The following is a 19,255-nucleotide window of genomic DNA, read 5'->3' as shown; positions in this document are numbered from 1 at the left end:
TTTGTTGGATAAGTAGACATTGAGTAAATTTTTAAAAGTATGATGTTATAAAAGAGTAGCACGAGGATCTATCATGTGAGCATGTAATGGCAACTTTGCTTGGTTTAGAAAGATTTCTAGGAGGAGATTACAATTGAACTCTGACAAATGATATATTAATGACTATTCAAGCCACTAATATAAGAATTTAAGATCTCCCATTTGTTTACACATTATCAGGTGCCTGTACTGTGTGCCAGGTGCTGAGGTAGGTGTTGGGGGGAAAAAGATGAATAACATAATTGACCTAAGAGTTGTGGTAGAAAGGAAGGCCGCTTCGAATGTTCACAACGTACCACCCAGAACACTAGAAATGCCACTCCCAAAATAGCAGAAGCGAAAGTCACAGGGTTTGAGCCTCTGGGGACTGAGGGATTAGGTTTCCTGGAGATTGGGGTGATTCCCATAATTTTAGAATTCACACTAGGCTATTACCTTCCAACTTTTTCTCCTCATTTCTGCCTACTCTTCTCTAAAAGCATTGAATGACATTTGAGATGTGTGTTTTGGAACAAACTTATAATAGGATGCTTTTAATTTCATGGAGCAGAAAGAGGCCACCTCAGTTGGCTTAAAATATAAGGGACTTGTATCGCATAAATCTTGAAGTAGGATGTTCCACCATTGGTAAATTCAGTACAAAGATTGCATCAGTTTTTCCTTCCTTCTGCATTCTTAAATAGATCTATCTTATTCTTGGGTCGGCTTTCTTTAAGCTCACGAAATGGCAAAAGAAACTGGAGGTGACAGATGAACACACATTCATTATGTCCAGGGGTGAAAAGGGTACTATTTCTTCTCACGTGTTTCTTTTCCTCGGTGAGGAATGCTTTTCTCCCAAGTTCTTAGGCAAACTACCCTCATTGGCTTACTGGCCAGAATCATACATATTATGTTTCATGATTAAACCAATTCCAGGGAAAGCTTTAAAATCTGGGCCTGGTGCCATTTCTTAAGCACATGGCCTTGGGGCAGAGAATAGGTGACAGAAAAACATTAGGGTAGGGAGGAGTACAATGTACACAGCTACTACAAATATATTAAGATGGAGTATAATCTATCTCAGAGCTACTCAAAGCAATACTGGCAGCATTTACTTATTAGAAATGCATATTCTCCCCACTCCAGACCCACTGAGTCAGAATCTTTGGGAGGTTTCCCAGGGAGCTGTGTTTTAACAAGCCCTCCAGGTGATTTGTATGCACATTAAAAGCTTTAGAAGCACTATTGAGATGTGACAAACCGAGTAGGAAATGCAGCCTTTAAACCTTCTATTTTAGCACTTTCATTGGCTTTGGCTACTCAAAAAGGGTACTTCAACTTGGTTTTTAAGACATGCCTAGATAAGAATCAAGATGGTGGAGGAGGAAGTGGAAGTCACACTGACTTCCTCCCAGGACCAATCTGGAATTACAAATAAATTGTAGAGAAATCACCTGGAACAAACAACTGAACAATAGCAAGAGAGGAGCCTTATAACCTCGGACAGACAGAAGAATCAGCTTTAGCACAACCTAACTGGTAAGGAGTGTGGTAGAGATTCGCAAAGGCAGGCGGGGCACCCATAGGCAGCAGCACCAGGATATTGAAATGGACAGTTGGATCCCCCTGAGAACAGCGAGGTCTAAACCATAAGTGGGGATCTCCAGCCTACAGCACCAGAGCCCAAAAAGTACACAGATTACAGCCAGCTGCAAAAAGCTGCAGGGTTGCTCTCTGACATAGGCAGCTGGAGACGCAAAGAGCTGTTTAAAAGGGCTAACACATAAATTTTTATTTGCAGCCAATTACTCTAGTCTCTGGCAAAGGTGGGGGCAGAGTGAGTTAGAGACATCTGAGGAGAGACTGGGGAAGTAGGCTTTAGGGAGAGAACTGAGAGAATAGCCGGTGGGATCCCGGTGCTGATTCATCCCCCAAATGGCAGTAGCCATCTTGCTTGGGAAAATCATTTCACTGAGCAGCAACAGCATGAGAGGACACAATAGCCCTGCCCCCAGGAGGGACTTGGCCCTGGCCCAGTAGTGCTAAAGCCTGATGGCTGAGTACAGAGTGGCAGCCACAGATAGTAGATCCTTGGCTAAAGTGTGTGCAGAGAGGTCTAGAGACAATTGAGGAGAGACTGGAGATGGAGGTATTGGGGAGAGAATGAAGAGAGTAGCTGGCGGGATCCCAGTGCTGACTCCTCCCCAATACGGCAGCAGCCATCTGGCTCAGAGAGACCATTCCCTTGAGCAGCAGTAGTGTGAGAGGTCCCAATAACCCCACCCCCAGGAGGGACTCTTCCCCACCCTGTGGTGTCTAAGCTTTCCTGCTAAGTGCAGAGTGACTAGATTGACAGCTGAAGGAGACAGCCACAGACAGGAGCTTTCTGGAAGTCTCAAACAGACTGCCTAAGGTTAGACAGGGTCAACATCTGACATCATCAAAGGCAGATCCAGAAAGAAAAAACAGTGGTCTCCTACAATAGAGGTTCACACCACAGAGTCAGGAAATCAAGGCAGATCAATTTAAGAATCAGAAGCAAAAGAGAAGAATCTCACAAATAATAGGAAGACAAAGAAACACCCCCCACTCCAGTCGAAGGGAAAGGAGGAATCCTCAGAAAGAGAACTAAATGAAATAGAGGCAAGTAAACTATCAGATATTGAGTTCAAAACAGCAGTTCTAAGGAAGCTCAATGAGCTCAATGAATTCAGAATTACAAAAACTACAGGGAAACTATGAGGAACTTACTGCAAACTATTTCAGTATGAAAAAGGACATAGAAACTATCAATAAGAGACAAGAGGAAATGAAAAATACCATTTCTGAATTGAAGAACACAGTAGAAGGAATCCAAAGCAGGCTAGATGAAGCAGAGGAATGAATCAGTGAGCTGGAGGACAAGGTAGAAAAAAGCTCCTGGAAAGAGCAAGAAAATGAAAAAAAGACTCAAAAAGAATGAAAAGGTGTTGAGGGAAATGCAGGACAACCTGAAACATAATAATATCCATATAATAGGGATTTCAGAAGGAGAAGAAGAGGAACAAGGGATAGAGAATCTATTTGAAAAAGTAATGCTAGAAAGCTTGCCTAATTTGAGGAGAGAAAAAAGTCATACAAGTCCAGGAAGCACAGAGGGTCCCATTCAAGAGGAACCCAGTGAGGCCTACTCCAAGACACATCATCATTAAAATGGCAAATATCAAAGAAAAACAATCCTAAAGGCAGCAAGGGAGAAAGAGGTAGTAACTTACAAGGGATGGCAAGCAGCTGACTTCTCAGCAGAAACACTGCAAGCCAGAAGGGAATGGCAAGAAATATTCTAAGTCATGAAAAGCAAAGGCCTGCAATCAAGACTGCTCTATCCAGCAAGGCTCTCAATTAAACTGGAAGGTGAAATAAGGAGTTTCCCAGGCAAAAGAAGGCCAAAAGAATACACCTCGACCAAACCAGCATTCCAAGATATGCTCAAGGGACTGCTTTAAGAAGATGAAGAAAAAGAGCCTATGAATACCCACTTCTTTTCACAGTCACCAATACCTGATATTACCAATATTTTTAATACTTATTAATCTAATTGTGACAATGATGTGTTATTTTAATTGTTACTTTCTTATTTGTTGAAACTAAACCTGTTTTTTTTATATTTCTTGCCTATTTCTATTATTTTTAAAAAGCTTTAAATGACTTTTTGGTATTTATCCATTTTTTAATTAAATGTTTATAGAATTTTTTCCCTAAAAAATCCCCAAAAAACTAGTAACCCTTTTTTAGATGTGTTGCAAATACTTTCCTATTCTATTACTTGTCCTTTAACTCTTTATATTACTATATAGTCTTAAGTGTTTAATATAGTCATATTGTCAGTATTTTACTTTTATATCTTATGAGTCTGAATATTTTACTTCAGGATAAGAAAAATATTATTTTGTATTTTCTCCTAAAACTCCTTAGATTTTACATATTGATTTTTAACTCACCTAAATATTTTTTGTGTAAAGTGTGAAATAGGGCTCTGTATTTGTTTTATGTCAAGTAATAGTGTCCCATGCACCTTATTTGTTGGATAAGCCTTATTTTCCCAGGTGATTTGAAAAACCAGTTTAATCATATATTACATTGTTAGATATATATGTTTGTTTCTAGAATGTTCATTTTATTTCATTGATCTACTTGATTATTTCTGTGCTGGTGTCATGTTGTTTTAATTGCTGAGACTTTATAATGTTTTAAAAATTTCTAAATATTTTATAATTAACTTTGACATTTAAACGAATTAATAAAATCAATCTGCATTAAAAAAAAAAAGAAGGAACTTTTACCTTTTCCAACAGCATGGATGGAACTGCAGAATATTATGCTAAATGAAATAAGCCAGTGGGTAAAAGACAGATACCATATCATCTCACCTATAGGTGGACTCTATTCAACAAAATAAACAAACAAAATAAATCACAGGCATGGAAACATGGAGCAGACTGAAAGTGACTGACCAGAGGGGATGGGGAAGGAGGATAGTGGTGGAAAGGAGAAGGGACTAGACAAAGAACATGTATGAATGACCCATGGACATGGACAACAGAGTGGGCATTGACTGTGGGAATAGGGGGCGGAGGGGCGGAGTGGAGGAGGACAAGGGGGGGAAAATTGAGACAACTGTAATAGAAGAAACATGACTTAAAAAAGTAAAATGTATATAACCTATCTTGATAGTAAAAGACCTTTGTAATCGCCAAAAAAAAAAAAAAAAAAAAAGAGAGAGAGAGAGAAAGATATGCCTAGCTAAGGAATTACATATATTTCCCATCTAATGAAATTCCATAAAGTGAGGAAGAAAAGTGATATGATTAAGTTTGCAGTTTAGGGAGAACCAATTCATTCTGCTTAGTACCACCAGATTAGAGTGACAGATGGGCATAATAGTTACAAAGCTGTTTTCATTATGACCAGGCAAGTGATAATGAAAGAGAAATTAAGGTAGCAGCAGTGGAAATGGAAAACAGTGAATGGTATTTAATTAAGAAGTATAATATTGGATTGGATGTAACAATCAAGGGAAAGGAGGGAAGAGTCAATTGTAACTGAGATTGCTGGGTCACCTAGGAGTGGCTAGGAGAATGTTAATGCCATGGAGATGAATTTAGATGACATGTTAAATTTGAGGTACCCGGCTGAGTATCCAGGTGCAAAAGGTCTAGAAGACTATAGGGAATGTAAACTTGTAGCTCACAGCAAAAAAAAAAAAAAAAAAAAAAAATCAGGATGAGAGTCATGTTTGGGAGTTATTAGTAAGGAGAATAGTAAGGGGATAATTGAGGGGAAAATGGTGTGAGGACAGAATCTTAGGAAATCCAGGGAGCAGAAAAAGAATGGAAGTTGAGGCCTGGACAGAGATGTAGAAGAAAATGTGGGATAACATTGGGCAATGGAATCCAAAGAAAAAAAGTTTTCTAGGAGGAAAATTAACAAATAACGGAGTTTAAAGGACTGTAGTGTAACCCCAAAAGAGGATGGTTAGCTTTAATTGGCCATAAATCTAGTCAGTATATGTCTTTAACTTTAGTCATGATTATTTCCAGTTGCTGCTGTATTCTTGGAATTTTACATTTACTTGGATCTCAAGTCATTTCCTGGTTTAAGATTAAGTGAGCTCTCCAATTCGAAGGTTGGGATTCTTCAGAAACAATGAATGTTGGGCCACGGCCAGGAGAGGGCTACCTCACCTTGTTTGTTGCTCTTGGTATTCTTTCTTCAGCCTTTCCATGGCCTTTGCTTTGTGAAGCTATCTTTGTACTTCAGAGTGTGAAGTTGTTCTGTTTTTGCCAGTATCTTGATGTTAGGGAAGGGTAATACGTTCACTTCTTAGCTGCTGAAATGGATGAAATGAAATACCTGAATTAAGGAATGAAAACAATCACATGTTAGATTGTCTTCTACCTCTTGATTTACTGCTTTTTCTCGGCCTCCTTTATTTGTTTGTTTATTTATTATTTAAGTTGTTCTTGGCTCCAGTTGGATAGAGGAAAGTCCATGATGTGGAAATTTTAGTTCTTAGGAACAAGGGAGAATTAGGAAATTGAGGTGGGGGAAAACATGTAGAAAGTTACTGCCTGTGCTATCCCAAATTGTCTAAATTGTCATTAAGTCAAACAAGACAGTTCTAGTAAGCCCAGTTTCAATGTGGAGGTAGTTTTTGTCCCATTGAATATAAGAAGACATTCTGATAGAAGTGTTTTTGGAGGAGTTATTTAGGGATTTTTGTGCCATGATTAAAGAGCTAGACCAAGAGGAAAATAATGAGCAAGATATTTTCCCCTCATTGTATGGGACTGTGCCTCAGCATAAATTGGCTTTGTTTCTGTGTTCCATATAATAGCCTGCTGTGTGACCTTGGCTAAGTCATTTAAATTATTTCAACTTCATTTTCCTATTGTAAAATGTTGAGGGTAGATTAAATGCTCCCTATCATCTCTAAAAATGTTTTGATTTATGACTGAGTTAATGAAATGTTTGATTCCTATTCCACTCTCTGTCTAAAGTCAGGGAGAATCAATTCTCTATTGCTAGGAAATGAGGGGAAAAAAACATTTTAGGAGGTTAGAAATCTTGCATTATTCAAGGGATACTTTAATTGACCTTCCATTAGAATCTCAGCTGTCATTGCCAGAAGTGTAACCTGAGAATGTTAAAAGCTCAGGAAAGCTTCTAATATCTGTGCTTCTTTTCCTACCCAGAAATTCCAGGCCTTTCTTAAAAAATTCAAGATGGCTAAGGAGGTCAGTACAAAGGGAAATGGTTTCTAGATCTGTGCCTCCTGGTCTGTGCAAGATAGACACTCTTCTTGATTAAATGCACTATTCTTTATTCTTCAATATTCTTTATTCCTTAAAATTCCTTCCTTAGCGTCTAATCAGTTAAAAACAGAACTTCATAGTTGCACTTTCCTCATGGAAGGGAGAGGGAAACAGCTTATGGAATAGGGTGGAAGAAGTGATAAGCATGTTGTAATATTCTTTTGTTGTGTAAGCTGTTCATACTTGTAGAGGGGGTGGAAGGAATACAAATTGTTTTTCTGCATTTGGTGCTATGTCAAACAAATGGGAGGAATAAAGGTTAGGGCTATTTGTCACAATTCACATTTGAATCTGTGTTCTGTCTTTTTGAATCATTGTTTGAAGGTTGAAGCTGCTACAGTGGGCAAAGATCACATGTAATATTAAATGTGAGCCTTTCAGCCAGTCTTCTTAGCTTGGCTTGATAAGGAGGATAGTGGCAGGGGTTCGTTTGTGCCTTTTGACCTTAAGTCATATAACGTTGATAGGCTGCTGTTCTGCAGTCTTTAAAATTTGGTGTGAGGTTTTGATTTTTTCCCCCCTTTGGACTGTTCTCATGTAGACAAATCTCAGACAGTTAGTAGAGTTATTTTTAAATTTAGCAGTTACATTTAGTTTTATCTCATTTTGGCATTTGCCCAGAATATAAGTAAGTTAAATGTTTCCATCACTATATTTTTTAGGAATGTGACTGAATGCTGGCCTTCAGGATCTAGCTTTAACAACACAGCAAGTCTGTAGATGTCTTTGAGTCTTAACAAAGAAACCCTTTATTTAAAAAATCCTTATATAGCAATTCCTTGATCTATTTTAATCAATCTCTGACATAGAAACAATTCATGTGTTTTTTATTTTTTAAAATTGAGAGAGAGAGGAGAGATTGATTTTGTTGTTCCACTTATTTATGTGTTCATTGGTTGATTCTTGTAAGTGCCTATAACCTTAGCATTTGGGACAATATTCTAACCAACTGAGCTACCTGGCCATGGTAATTCATGTGTTCTTTAATTTAGAGATTTTATATTTATAGATTTTGCTTCCAAATTATTTTCTAAACATTAATATGGGAGTTGGCTTAAAGGCTGGAGAAGAGACATCCCAGGTCTATATTGGGTGGCAGAGTAGAGGACTTAACCTGTGACAGATTTTAAATTACAGCTAAGTTAGCCAAGGGATGAACATGTGTCAGTGATGTCACCTTAGCTCTAGTTTAAAATGTTCTGGAGGAGGTTATTAGTTACCTGTCATAGTTATGCAAACATCCTCATCCATTATCATCGATTTTTACAGATTATAATTGCTATTTATTAGTTGAAATATATCTTTAAGTTATTTATGGAACACACATGTGTTTATGGTCTTTTTTTAGTTCACAAAGACCTTATTTATGAACCACAGTTTGGATCACTTTGGTAGTTTTACTGGAGTCCATAAACTTAGTTGTGTTGTGGGTTTATTCCTGTAAAAAGAGCACAGTTAGAAAATGGCAATTTTGGGATTAGATTGTGTGCGGTCACCAAATATCCTTTTTTTCCCTCTCTTGGATTTTAGTATGATGGAAAGTATATATAAAATATTTTTGGAGAGCTATGTTATTATCTCATTTGTTAACATTTTTAGATATTAGGGAGAGGGAGAAGCTGTGTATATTAAATAAATTGCCTCAGGAGTTAACTTAATATACTAATTTCTGCTCTCAGAAGTATCTTCAAAATATTTATTATGTTGGCTTTAATTCTATCTATATAAATGTTCCCTTCTGCCTAGATAACAAGTGAAAGAATTTATGGTATGTGAAATATGATTCTGCTAAATTAACCAGTATTTGTAGAACTAATTAGTTATCAAAGAAAATGTTTGAATATAAGCTTCACAAATACATTTATAAATTAAGATTGAATTAAGTAGGTATTCAGGGTAAAGGGGAAGGGGAACAATAATCTTATTGTCTCTTATTTTATAAGAAATAGGATAATTACTACTAGATATTTAAGTATGTGAAACATCTGTGTTGGCATTTTTCTCCTAAGGAACTTGGGCCTGGGATGTTTTCTTTTTTGTGTTTTTCTATTTTTGTTTTCATCTAAGAACCATTTCTGTCGCCTTTAGTAAGAGCCATCTGTCACAGAAATGCCCAGCTATGCCAAAAGCCCTGATAGTCTTGTCTGACAAAAATAAATACAGAAATGTCTTGGCTGAAATTGAGGACCTGAGTGGGGAATCAGCCCTGTGCCTTTCTCCTTTTTCCTTTTAAAGTGAAAATTTTGATGCCAGGGAAGTAGAGGCACCTTGGAATTGCCATTATCTATCTCTCAAGGAGTTGTTCCAACAAGAAATGTGAAACTGGAGTACTCGGCTGTCCTTCTAAAGTGGAAAGGATTTCTTAAATTTTTCATCTGACCTGGAGGCAGGAGGAGTCTTTTGCTTCTGCGAAGTTGCTAGATCCCTTCAGTTATCTTATGTTGCAGCAGTTCCATAAGGATATGTTCCATAAAACATACCCTTATTAACATTATTCCAATTGTTCTGATTTTTCTCCAGCTTTGATGGCTAGAGGGAAACATTAGTAGAGATAGAATTGTGTACTCAAATGAGGACTAATCCTTTTACTTCCACCTGCCCCATCTTCCCAAAAGTGTTTAGTGTTTCAGATATACTAGTAAAGCATATAGATGTACCAAGTAGTCAAATTTGAGCACATGTGATTATATAGTCCTAACTAATTGCTACTACTGAAATTAGGTGCAAGGATGTTGGGACTATAGAGTTGAACCCTTTTCATTTGCTGGAACACCAGAAAGAAATCAGTTATAGCTTGCCAGCTGTTTGAATGGTTATCTGATTTTTCAGTTGGTGGTTTTATATTTTTGTTTTAAGATCTTAGCAAAGCAATGTCGCAAGATGGCGCTTCTCAGTTTCAAGAGGTCATTCGACAAGAGCTAGAATTATCTGTGAAGGAGGAACTAGAAAAAATACTCAGCACAGCACCATCACATGAGTTTGAGGTAAGGACTCTACAATGCTTTTTGGTTTCATTCATCTGCTTGCTGAATTGCTATTGCAGTTGCTGATCATCCAGCTTAAAATAAACACAAGATGTAATGGGAACATAAAAAAAATTAAGATTGCTTAACAATTAAGAGTTTTCAACATTTGGCCATTGTAAAACCATTGTCTCTTTTTTTTTTATTTCTAGGAAGTTTCTAGTCTAAGACAATCAGAACAAAATTATACTGTATTCTGTGTTTTGATATCATTGGGTGAAGAAATGGATATCAGTGTTGTTAGAATTGTGAAAAGTTAGTTTATGAACCATATATCTTGCATACCTTTTCCAAAGAGTCAATTCTAATAGAACTATGCTACTTGTCAGCTATTGTATAATAGACATCCTTTCTATTTATAAATCAATAGATTATCCCTTTCATTTTCAAATTTCAGTTTGTACTTACTGTGAGGTTAGCTGTGTTTTGTTACTTCTTGTTCTTTTGGTGAAGATTAATTTTCACATAACAGAAGCTGAGAAAGATACTGGTGAATATAAAAGAGAACCATTTGGAATTCCTATGGACCAAATGGTATTCAGATTACATGATACTGGTGGGAGGTGGGGAGGATTATTTGCTTGTATTCCTTTAAGTGTGGTTCCTGTCAGCTTTTACTTCCTCTTTAATTTTAAATTGTGGTATAAAAAAAGACTCCATTCTAATAGTGTGAGATTTTCATTGAAAAGGATTTTAAGTGTATAATATTTATCTGGTTTTATTAAATATTAAGCATTCTGCTAGTTGTAACAATGATTTCTGTTTTCATAGCACACTAAAAAAGACCTTGATGGATTTCGCAAGCTATTTCATAGATTTTTGCAAGAAAAGGGACCTTCTGTAGATTGGGGAAAAATCCAGAGACCTCCAGAAGATTCGGTAAGTTTTAGTAAATATGTAAGAAAATTTAAGGTAATTTAGGACATTGTTTTAATATGGGAGGTATAGTCTAGGGAACCTGTAAAAATCATCATTCAGACACAGGAATATTGCTTTGCATTTACTGTTCCCTTATACTGAAACTGCAGAGATAGTCTTCTACCATTTTCCCCTCTGTTAGACCCTCTTTCCAGTTCTGCAGAAGACTTATGAAAGTCTATTCTCCCTTTAAATAGTACCTCATAACTTAATATCCCTGACTATGAAGCAATTCTTTGGGAAAGTATGAAATGCACAGTAAGTCTTCATTTATGTTCTTTTCTTCCTTCCCTGTCCCAAACCATCTGATTTCTTATTATCTGTAGGGTCATGAACAGACACTAAGTCTGCTGCTTAAAGCTCTCCCCATGCTTTCAACCCAAATAGCCATATTCCTCTGCCTGTCTTGTGTGAATCAACCCAGCAGTTCCTTCTCACATATTGTATTTCTAGACTTCTGTGTATATAGTTTCCTTGGAATGCTGTGGTCTCTTTACCTATCAAATGCATCTACCTCTATCATCAGCTCCTAACAGAAAGCTGCCCCAAAGAGGTATAGTGCAGTAGTATCTCTTTGCTTATAAGCTTTGTGTAAAATGAGAATAATACCAAGTGCTTTATGTCCTTCTCAGGGTTGTTATGAGGCCTTATTAAGAAACATAAACTCTAAAGCATTTTGCAGATGTTAGTGGTTATTTCTACCATCCTATGGTGTTTAACTGACCTAGTTAGTATTAGTTGCTTATATGCCTGTGTTGTCTTCATACTAGTCTTTAAGGCCAGGGGACTGGGTGTCCTGATTTAATGTTTGTTGAATGGATGATTTGAATGAAGTATTTGTCTAGAGTGGAGCCCAAGGTGGTGGTGTAGGAGGATGCCGAACACTTCTCCCAAGAACACATTGAATATACACCTACATTTAGAGCAGTTCCTCCTGAGAGATGACCAAGAACCAGTTGAACAGCTTCTGCACAACGAATGATAGAGAGAGACCACATTGAGAAGGTTAGGAAACTGTGGGAGTTCTTGGGAGCTGAAGGAACTATCCAGGAATACAACTATTAATGTTTCCCAGCACATAGATAGTAGGTAGGAGATCCATCCAGGTTCTCTGGCCAACCTGAAAGGCTGCTGTAGCACATCCCCTGCCACCCTTTCTAGAGCTAGATCCAGCAGGAGCAGGAGGAGGGCACTGAAGCTGGCATACAAGGGGCCCCTCCACCCAGGTATTGATTCAGCTGCTATGGCAGTGTGCCACAGAGTGCACCAACTGACCTGTGCATGCACATGAGGCTCTCTCACCTAGAAACAGTGTGATGATTGCAAAACGCTGTGGTGCCTGAAGGCAGGGTTGCCCATCCAGAGAAAGGGCAGAGATAGTGGGGCACTGCTGTGCACACATGTGGGGCTGCTTTGCCCAGAGAGGAAGTACTGAGCAAGCAAAGTATAGCAGTGTGTGCACCTAGGGCTGCCCCATCTGGAGAAAGTTCGGAGCTAGGAAGGTATTGTGAGGCATGTGCACAGAGCAGTCCTGCCAGACCTGGTTCAGGAGACAGATAATTAACCCAACAGGACATACCCTGTACAAACTGGGCAGCTCTCCCTACTCTGGACAGCCCTGCCCAGATCAAAAGAGCAAGGAAGCACATACATACCAGGTTTCCCCATCCAGAACTCACATCTCTGTCCTGGCAATGTATCAGGCACCACAGGTACCCACCCTAACTATACTGGTCTGCTGAATCCATCTGACACAATCTACACAGAGGCAACTTTTTCAAAATTGAAGAGATAGCTATTTCATGCAAATCTTAGGAAAAAACACAGAAAGTCAGACAAAATAGGGAGTCAAAAAAATAGGCCTCAATGAAGGAACAAAAAAATACCTGGAGAAAAACTATAAAATGGAGATAAGTAATTTACCTGATAAATAATTCAAAGAAACAGTCATAAGGATGCTCAACAGACTTGAGAATAGAATAGAACTCTGAGAGCACTTCAACAATGGAAAATGTAATTAAGAACCAGCGAAGACTACATTAACTGAAATAAAGAATACATTAGAAGGAATTGACAGCAGATTAGTTAGCAGACAAGAACAGATTAGCAGCCTGGAACACAGAAAAGTAGAAATCACCTAATCAGAACAACAAAATGAGAAAAAGAATTTTAAAAATAAGGATAGTATAAGGGACCTCTGGTATAAGGTAAAGTGCTCCAACATTCACATTATAGGGATTCCAGAGGAGAAGAAAGGGGCAGAAAGTATATATGAAAAAATGATAGAAAACTTTCCTAAACTGTGGAATGAAACAGACATTCCAGTCCAGGAAGTACAGAGAATACCAAACAAGACAAATCCAGAGGCCCATACCAAAACATACTGTAACAAAAATGGCAAAAGTTAAGAGTAAAGAGACAAGAATGAAACAAGTCACACACAAGGGCCTTTCATAGAAATATATGGATATATATGAACCTCATGGTAACCGTAAACCAAAACCTACAAAAAGTAAAGAGAAAGGAACTCAATTAAAACGCCAAGGAAAACCAGGAAATCAAAAGGAAAGAGATCAAGAGGAGAAGAAAGGAGCAATGAAGAACAACAAAACAACCTAAAAATAACAAAATGGCAAAAAAAAAAAAGCACATACCTATAATAATTACATTAAATGTAAATGACATGCTTCGATCAAAAGATGTAACATGGCAGAATAGGTAAAAAAAAACAAAGACTCATCTATTTGCTGCTTATAAGAGACTCACTTTAGATTGGAAGAAACACAGACAGGGAAGGGATGGAAAAGATACTCCATGCAAATAGAAACAATAACAAAGCTCTAGCAGCAGTGCTCACATCATATGAAATAGACTTTAAAACAAAGAATATAACAAGAAGCAAAGGACCCTGACTGGTGCGGCTCAGTGGATTAAGTGCCGGCCTGTGAACCAAATGATTGCCGGTTCGATTCCCAGTCAGGGCACATGTGGGCCAGGTCCCCAGTTGGGGGTGCATGAGTGGCAGCCACACACTGATGTTTGTCTCCTTCTCTTTCTCCCTCCCTTCTCCTCTCTCTAAAAATAAAAGAAAAAAAGAAGCGAAGGATATTACATAATGATTAATTGGTCATTCCAAGCCCAAAGAGATATAACAATTGTAAATATGCACCCAACATAGGAGCACCCAGGTATGTAAAGCAAATATTAATGGATGTAAAAGAAGAAATTAATACCAATGGTAGTTGTGGACATTAACACTCCACTTACCTCAATGGATACTAAGGAAATAATGGCCTTAAATGCTATATTAGACTAGGTTGACTTATTAGACATTTATAGAACATTATGGAGATTAAACAACAGACTACTACCTCGAGACTAATGAAAATGAAAACACAGCTTTACAAGATTTATGGGATGCAGCAAAAGCAGTTATAAGAGGAAAGTTCATAGCTGTACAGTCCTACCTCAAGAAACAGGAATCTAACTTTATACCTCAATGAACTAGAAAAAGGAGAATACACAAACCCAAAGTAAATAGAAGAAAGGAAATAAAGATCAGAGCAGAAATAAAACACACTAGAAAAATAATATAATGACCAATGAAACTAAGATCTAGTCCTTTGAAAGGATTAAAAAAATTGACAAACATCTAATCTAGCAAGATTCATCATATGAAGTCTTTTTTGATTCAAAAAAGTGAGAAAGCCCAAATAAGTAAAATCAGGAATGAAAGAGGGGAGATTACAACCAACACTGCAGAAATACAAAGGACTATTAAAGACTACTATGAAGAAATTGGACAATCCAGAAGAAATGGATAAATTCTAGAATCATAACCTTCCAGGACTAAAACAGGAAGAAACAGAATCTGAACAAACCAATTACTAGCAATGAAATTGAAGTAGTAATCCATAAACTCCCAACAAACAAAAGCCCAGATGTCTTTACAGGTGAATTCTACCAAGCATTTAATGAAGAATTAGTACCTCTCCTTCTCAAACAATTTCAAAATATTGAAGAGAAAGGAATGCTTCTAAACTTACTCTATGAGGCCAGCATTACCCTGACACCCAAACCAGACAAAGACACTACAAAAAGAGAAAATTATAGGCCAGTATCTCTGATGAACATAGGTGTAAAAATTCTCAACAAAATACTAGCAAATCTTATTTAACAATACATTAATAGAATTATGTGCTATGATCAAGTGGGATTTATACCAGGTATGCAAGGGTGGTTCAACATCTGCAAAACAATGTGGTTAATAACATCAGCAAGACCAAGGACAAAAATCGTATGATTATCTCAATAGATACAGAAAAAGCATTTGACAATATCATCATCGATTTAAGATAAAAACTCTCAACAAAGTTGGTATAGAGGAACTTACCTCAACTTGATAAAAGCTGTATATGACAAGCCCACTGTTAACTTCATACCCAATGGTGAAATGGTGAAAGCATTCCCTTTGAGCTGAGGAACAAGAAAAAGATGCCTACCCTTATGACTATTATGTAATGTGGTATTGGAAGTCTGAACCACAACAGGAAAACAATCCCACTTATAATTGTACCAAAAAAAAATAAAATACTTAAGAATAAATTTAACCAATGTGCTGAAAGAGTTGTACTCTGAAAACATTAAGACACTGAAGAAATTGCCCTGGCTGGATAGCTCAGTTGATTAGAGTATTGTCTCAATATGACAAGGTTGTGGGTTTGATCCCCTATCAGAGCACATATAAGTTCATGAATGGGTGGGACAACAAATCAGTATTTCTCTTTCTCTGTCTCTCTCTTTCTCTCCCCTCAAAATCAATAAAAAATTAAAGATACTGAAGAAAGAAATTGAAAAGGACACAAATGAAGGATATATCATGTTCATGAAATGGAAGGATTAATACTGTTAAAATGACCACATTACCCAAAGCAATCTAAAGGTTCAGTCCAACCCCTAGCAAAATACCAGTGACATTCTTCTTAGAACTTGATCAAATAATCCTAAAATTCATATGGAATCCCAAAAGATCACATATAGCCAAAAGACTGTTGAGAAAGAAGAACAAAGTTTTAGGTGTTACCCATGCTGATTTCAGACTATACTACAAAGCTAGTATGGTCCTGGCACAAATAAGAGACATATAGATCAACTGAACAGAATAAAGAGCCCAGAAATAACCTCTTACTTATATGGTCCATTAATCTATGACAAAGAGGCAAGAATATACAATAGTGAAATGACAGTCTCTTCAACAAGTGGTGATGGGAAAACTGGACAGATACATGCAAAGAAATGAAACTGGACTACTCTCTTACATCATATACAAGAATAAACTCAAAATGGATTATAGACTTAGATGTTAGGCCTGAAATCATAAAACTCCTAGAAGAAAACATAGATAATAAACTATTTGACATCAATCTGAGTAGTATCTTTTTGGAGAATATATTTGCAAATGATATATCTGATAAGGGATTGATATTCAGAATGTAAAGAACTCAGACAACTCAGTAATTAAAAAAATCTGATCAAAAAGTGAGCAGATGACATGAAGAGATATTTTTCCAAAAAAAAAAAACCATTAAAAAATGCTCAATGTCACTATTCATCAGGGAAATGCAAATCAAAACCATAATGAGATATCACCTCACTCTAGTCAGAATGGCTATTATCAAAAAGTAAACAAATAGCATTTGTTGGTGAGGATGTGGAGAAAAGGGAACTCTCATCCACTGTTGGCAGGACTGCAGATTGATGGAGCCACTGTGAGAAACAGTATGGAGAGTCCTAAAAAAACTAAAAATAGATCTGCCATGCAACCCATTGATTTCACTTCTGGGTATGTATCTGAAAAAAAAAATCAAAAACACTAAATCAAAAAGATGCACTCCTATGTTCATTGAAGCATTATTTACACCAGCTAAGATAAGAAAGTAGTCTAGGTGTTCATTGGTAGAAGAATTGAAAAAGAAGCTGTGGTGCATATAAACTGGAATGTTACACAGCAATAAAAAGAATGAAATCTTGTAATTTGAGACAACACTCAATTGTATATAGATAGGATGGATATAGAAGGTCTTAGGCTAAGTGAAATAAGAAGGGAAGGACAAATAGTGGATAATTTTTCTTATATGTGGAATCTAAAACAAAACAAAAACAGACTCATAAACAAATCAAACAAATGGCTGCCACAGGGGAGGGGCATGCATGGATGGATGAAAAACTTGAAGAGAAATATAGTTTATAATATTGTGATAAATTGACATGGTGACAGACGATTACTAGAATTAGTATGGCAATCATATTGTAAGATATATGAATGTTGAATTACTATATTATGCACCTGAAACTAATATAATACTGTATACCAACTATATTTAATAAATACAAAATAATAAATGAAGTGATTTCCTTTTTCTTAAGATTTTTAAATTATTTTATTTTTAGAGAGAGGGAAAAGGAGGGAGAAAGAAATGAAGAGAAATATCAATGTGTGGTTGCCTCTTGTGTGCCACCTACTAGGGGCCTGGCCTTGCAACCCAGGCATGTGCCCTGTCTGGGAATCAAACCAGAGATGCTTTGATTCACAGGCTGGCACTCAATCCACTGAGCCACACCAGCCAGGGCTCAAGTGATTTTCTTAAAAATAGGCTTTATTAACATACTTACTGACCATTCTTCCCTTTTGTGTCAGCAATTTTGACATCTGCTGCTAGCAGAGCTTTTCCCTGTAGATAGAAAAGACTTGATAGAGTGGAATAATTGTATGTAGATAGTTTATGTGTTTTGTCCTTGTAATCATAGATAGTCTAATACTAATTTAAAAACAGAGCTTTTTAGAGGAGACTTTTTTGGCAAACTACTGCCTGAAGGCTACCCACTACAGTGGGCTTCCTGTGTTTGTAAATTTTATTGGAACATAACTGCATGCTTTCATTGATACACCATCTATGATGGTTTAAGCCAGTGTAGTCCCTCAATTTTTTCCTAATGAGAAAATCTTAAATATAATTTCTGTTTAGTAGTACTTTTATTCTCTTGTGTGAAAAATATATTTCAGTTCTTAAACAACTTACAAACTACATGTTCTTTATAAAAAAGAAAATTAACAAGCTAAAATTAAAGTTCCACTTAAGCATTCACTTTGAGGAGTCTCATTTTTGATGTTGAAGTTAAAACTCATCTGTAATGCTTGCCCATTATAGTGCATTTCTTTAGGGTCTACTTTTTTTAGTCTTTGATTTTCTTGGCCATAATGAAGGTATTGTGACTTATTTTTCTGCATTTAAGTGGCAGAATTAATAATATTTTCTCCTGAAAAAGTAATAAGACAATTCTTCTGTATAGGTATATAGTTTTTAAAAAGAACTAGTTTTACATTTAGATTTCTAAAAAGTTTTTGAGCAGGCCTAAAATTATAATAAAAAAATTCAGGCATATCTATTTGCTTTCCTTAGATACTTATATAACTTTTGCCTAGGAATTTACTCCTAATTGAAATAATCTCACTCTTCTAATTAATGATGGACCTGGGTATAAAGGTGTGCTTTTCTTAATTCTTGCTTGTGGACCTGGGTATTTTTTGTTTTCTCTTACACGAACTTAACTGCTTGATGACAGAGCCTACCTTTAAGGAAAGCATGCAGATTTATTACTTTTAGTATATTTTAAGAATCAAGATTTGCTTTGCCAGTGGAGAAATCTACCTTTGTGTATTTTGAGAGATTATAATACATAGTAGTGTTTCTTGGAGTGAGGATTGGAGGGTGAACAAGGAAGGGAGTAGAGGGATCAGAATCATCTAGGGATTTTTCCAGTTCAATATAACCATCCTCAGCAAGGACCTGACCAATTCCTTCAAGAGGCTGAGTCACTGAAGTGAACCATAGTTACTGATAGGAATGATGATTGATATAGAAAAAAGAACAGAAATAGAAAACAGAAATCTGGATGTAATATGATTTTGTGAAGTCTTTTTTTCTTTCCTTTATAAAAGTATAAATCTTTATTTAAAATGTCTTTATTTTAAAGCCTAGGCTTAGAGCATCTTTTTGAAAAATGTGCTTTCATGTTGCTGGTTTTGGAATGTAGAAAAAAAACAAGTTTACTCTTTTAACTGTGTCATGATCTTCCTAAGGATAGAAATGTGCTTTATACTCTGTGTGTTGACAGCTTCTGGAAATACTTCTGAGAATACAAATCATTGGTTAATGTTCCTTCACCCTGCTTCCGCTACATTCCTCCAGCTTCCTCCCCCAACACCCAAACAGGTATTTGTTGTGGAAAATAGCATTTAGAGTGACATTTCTCACATCAGCCCTGCATCAAAGGTATGCACATAAATAATGTCATAACAGAGGATCTGTATTTTTGAATAGGAGTTGACAAACTACCAGAGTTGGCCATCTTATTTTGTAAATAAAGTTTTATTGTAAC

At 36.6% G+C, this 19,255-nt stretch overlaps 1 protein-coding gene across 5 annotated transcripts in view; it reads left to right on the top strand.

Moving 5' to 3' along the window:
- UGP2 (UDP-glucose pyrophosphorylase 2) overlaps positions 1-19,255 on the top strand; it is a 62,793-nt gene that overhangs the window by 9,455 nt on the left and 34,083 nt on the right. For all 5 annotated transcript variants that reach the window (XM_054586903.1, XM_054586901.1, XM_054586902.1 and 2 more), the window contains exons 2-3: positions 9,732-9,859; positions 10,670-10,777. In XM_054586903.1, the coding sequence (XP_054442878.1) occupies positions 9,746-9,859; positions 10,670-10,777 (222 nt within the window). In that variant the 5' untranslated portion in view covers positions 9,732-9,745. The remainder of the gene's footprint in view (positions 1-9,731; positions 9,860-10,669; positions 10,778-19,255) is intronic.

This window comes from Pteronotus mesoamericanus, unplaced genomic scaffold, assembly GCF_021234165.1.
Source record: "Pteronotus mesoamericanus isolate MK-2021 breed Mesoamerican mustached bat unplaced genomic scaffold, CSHL_Meso_final contig_98, whole genome shotgun sequence".
Lineage (NCBI taxonomy): Eukaryota > Metazoa > Chordata > Mammalia > Chiroptera > Mormoopidae > Pteronotus > Pteronotus mesoamericanus.
The sequence above is the reverse complement of the archived record's forward strand: the minus strand, read 5'-3'. Positions and strand labels throughout refer to the sequence as shown.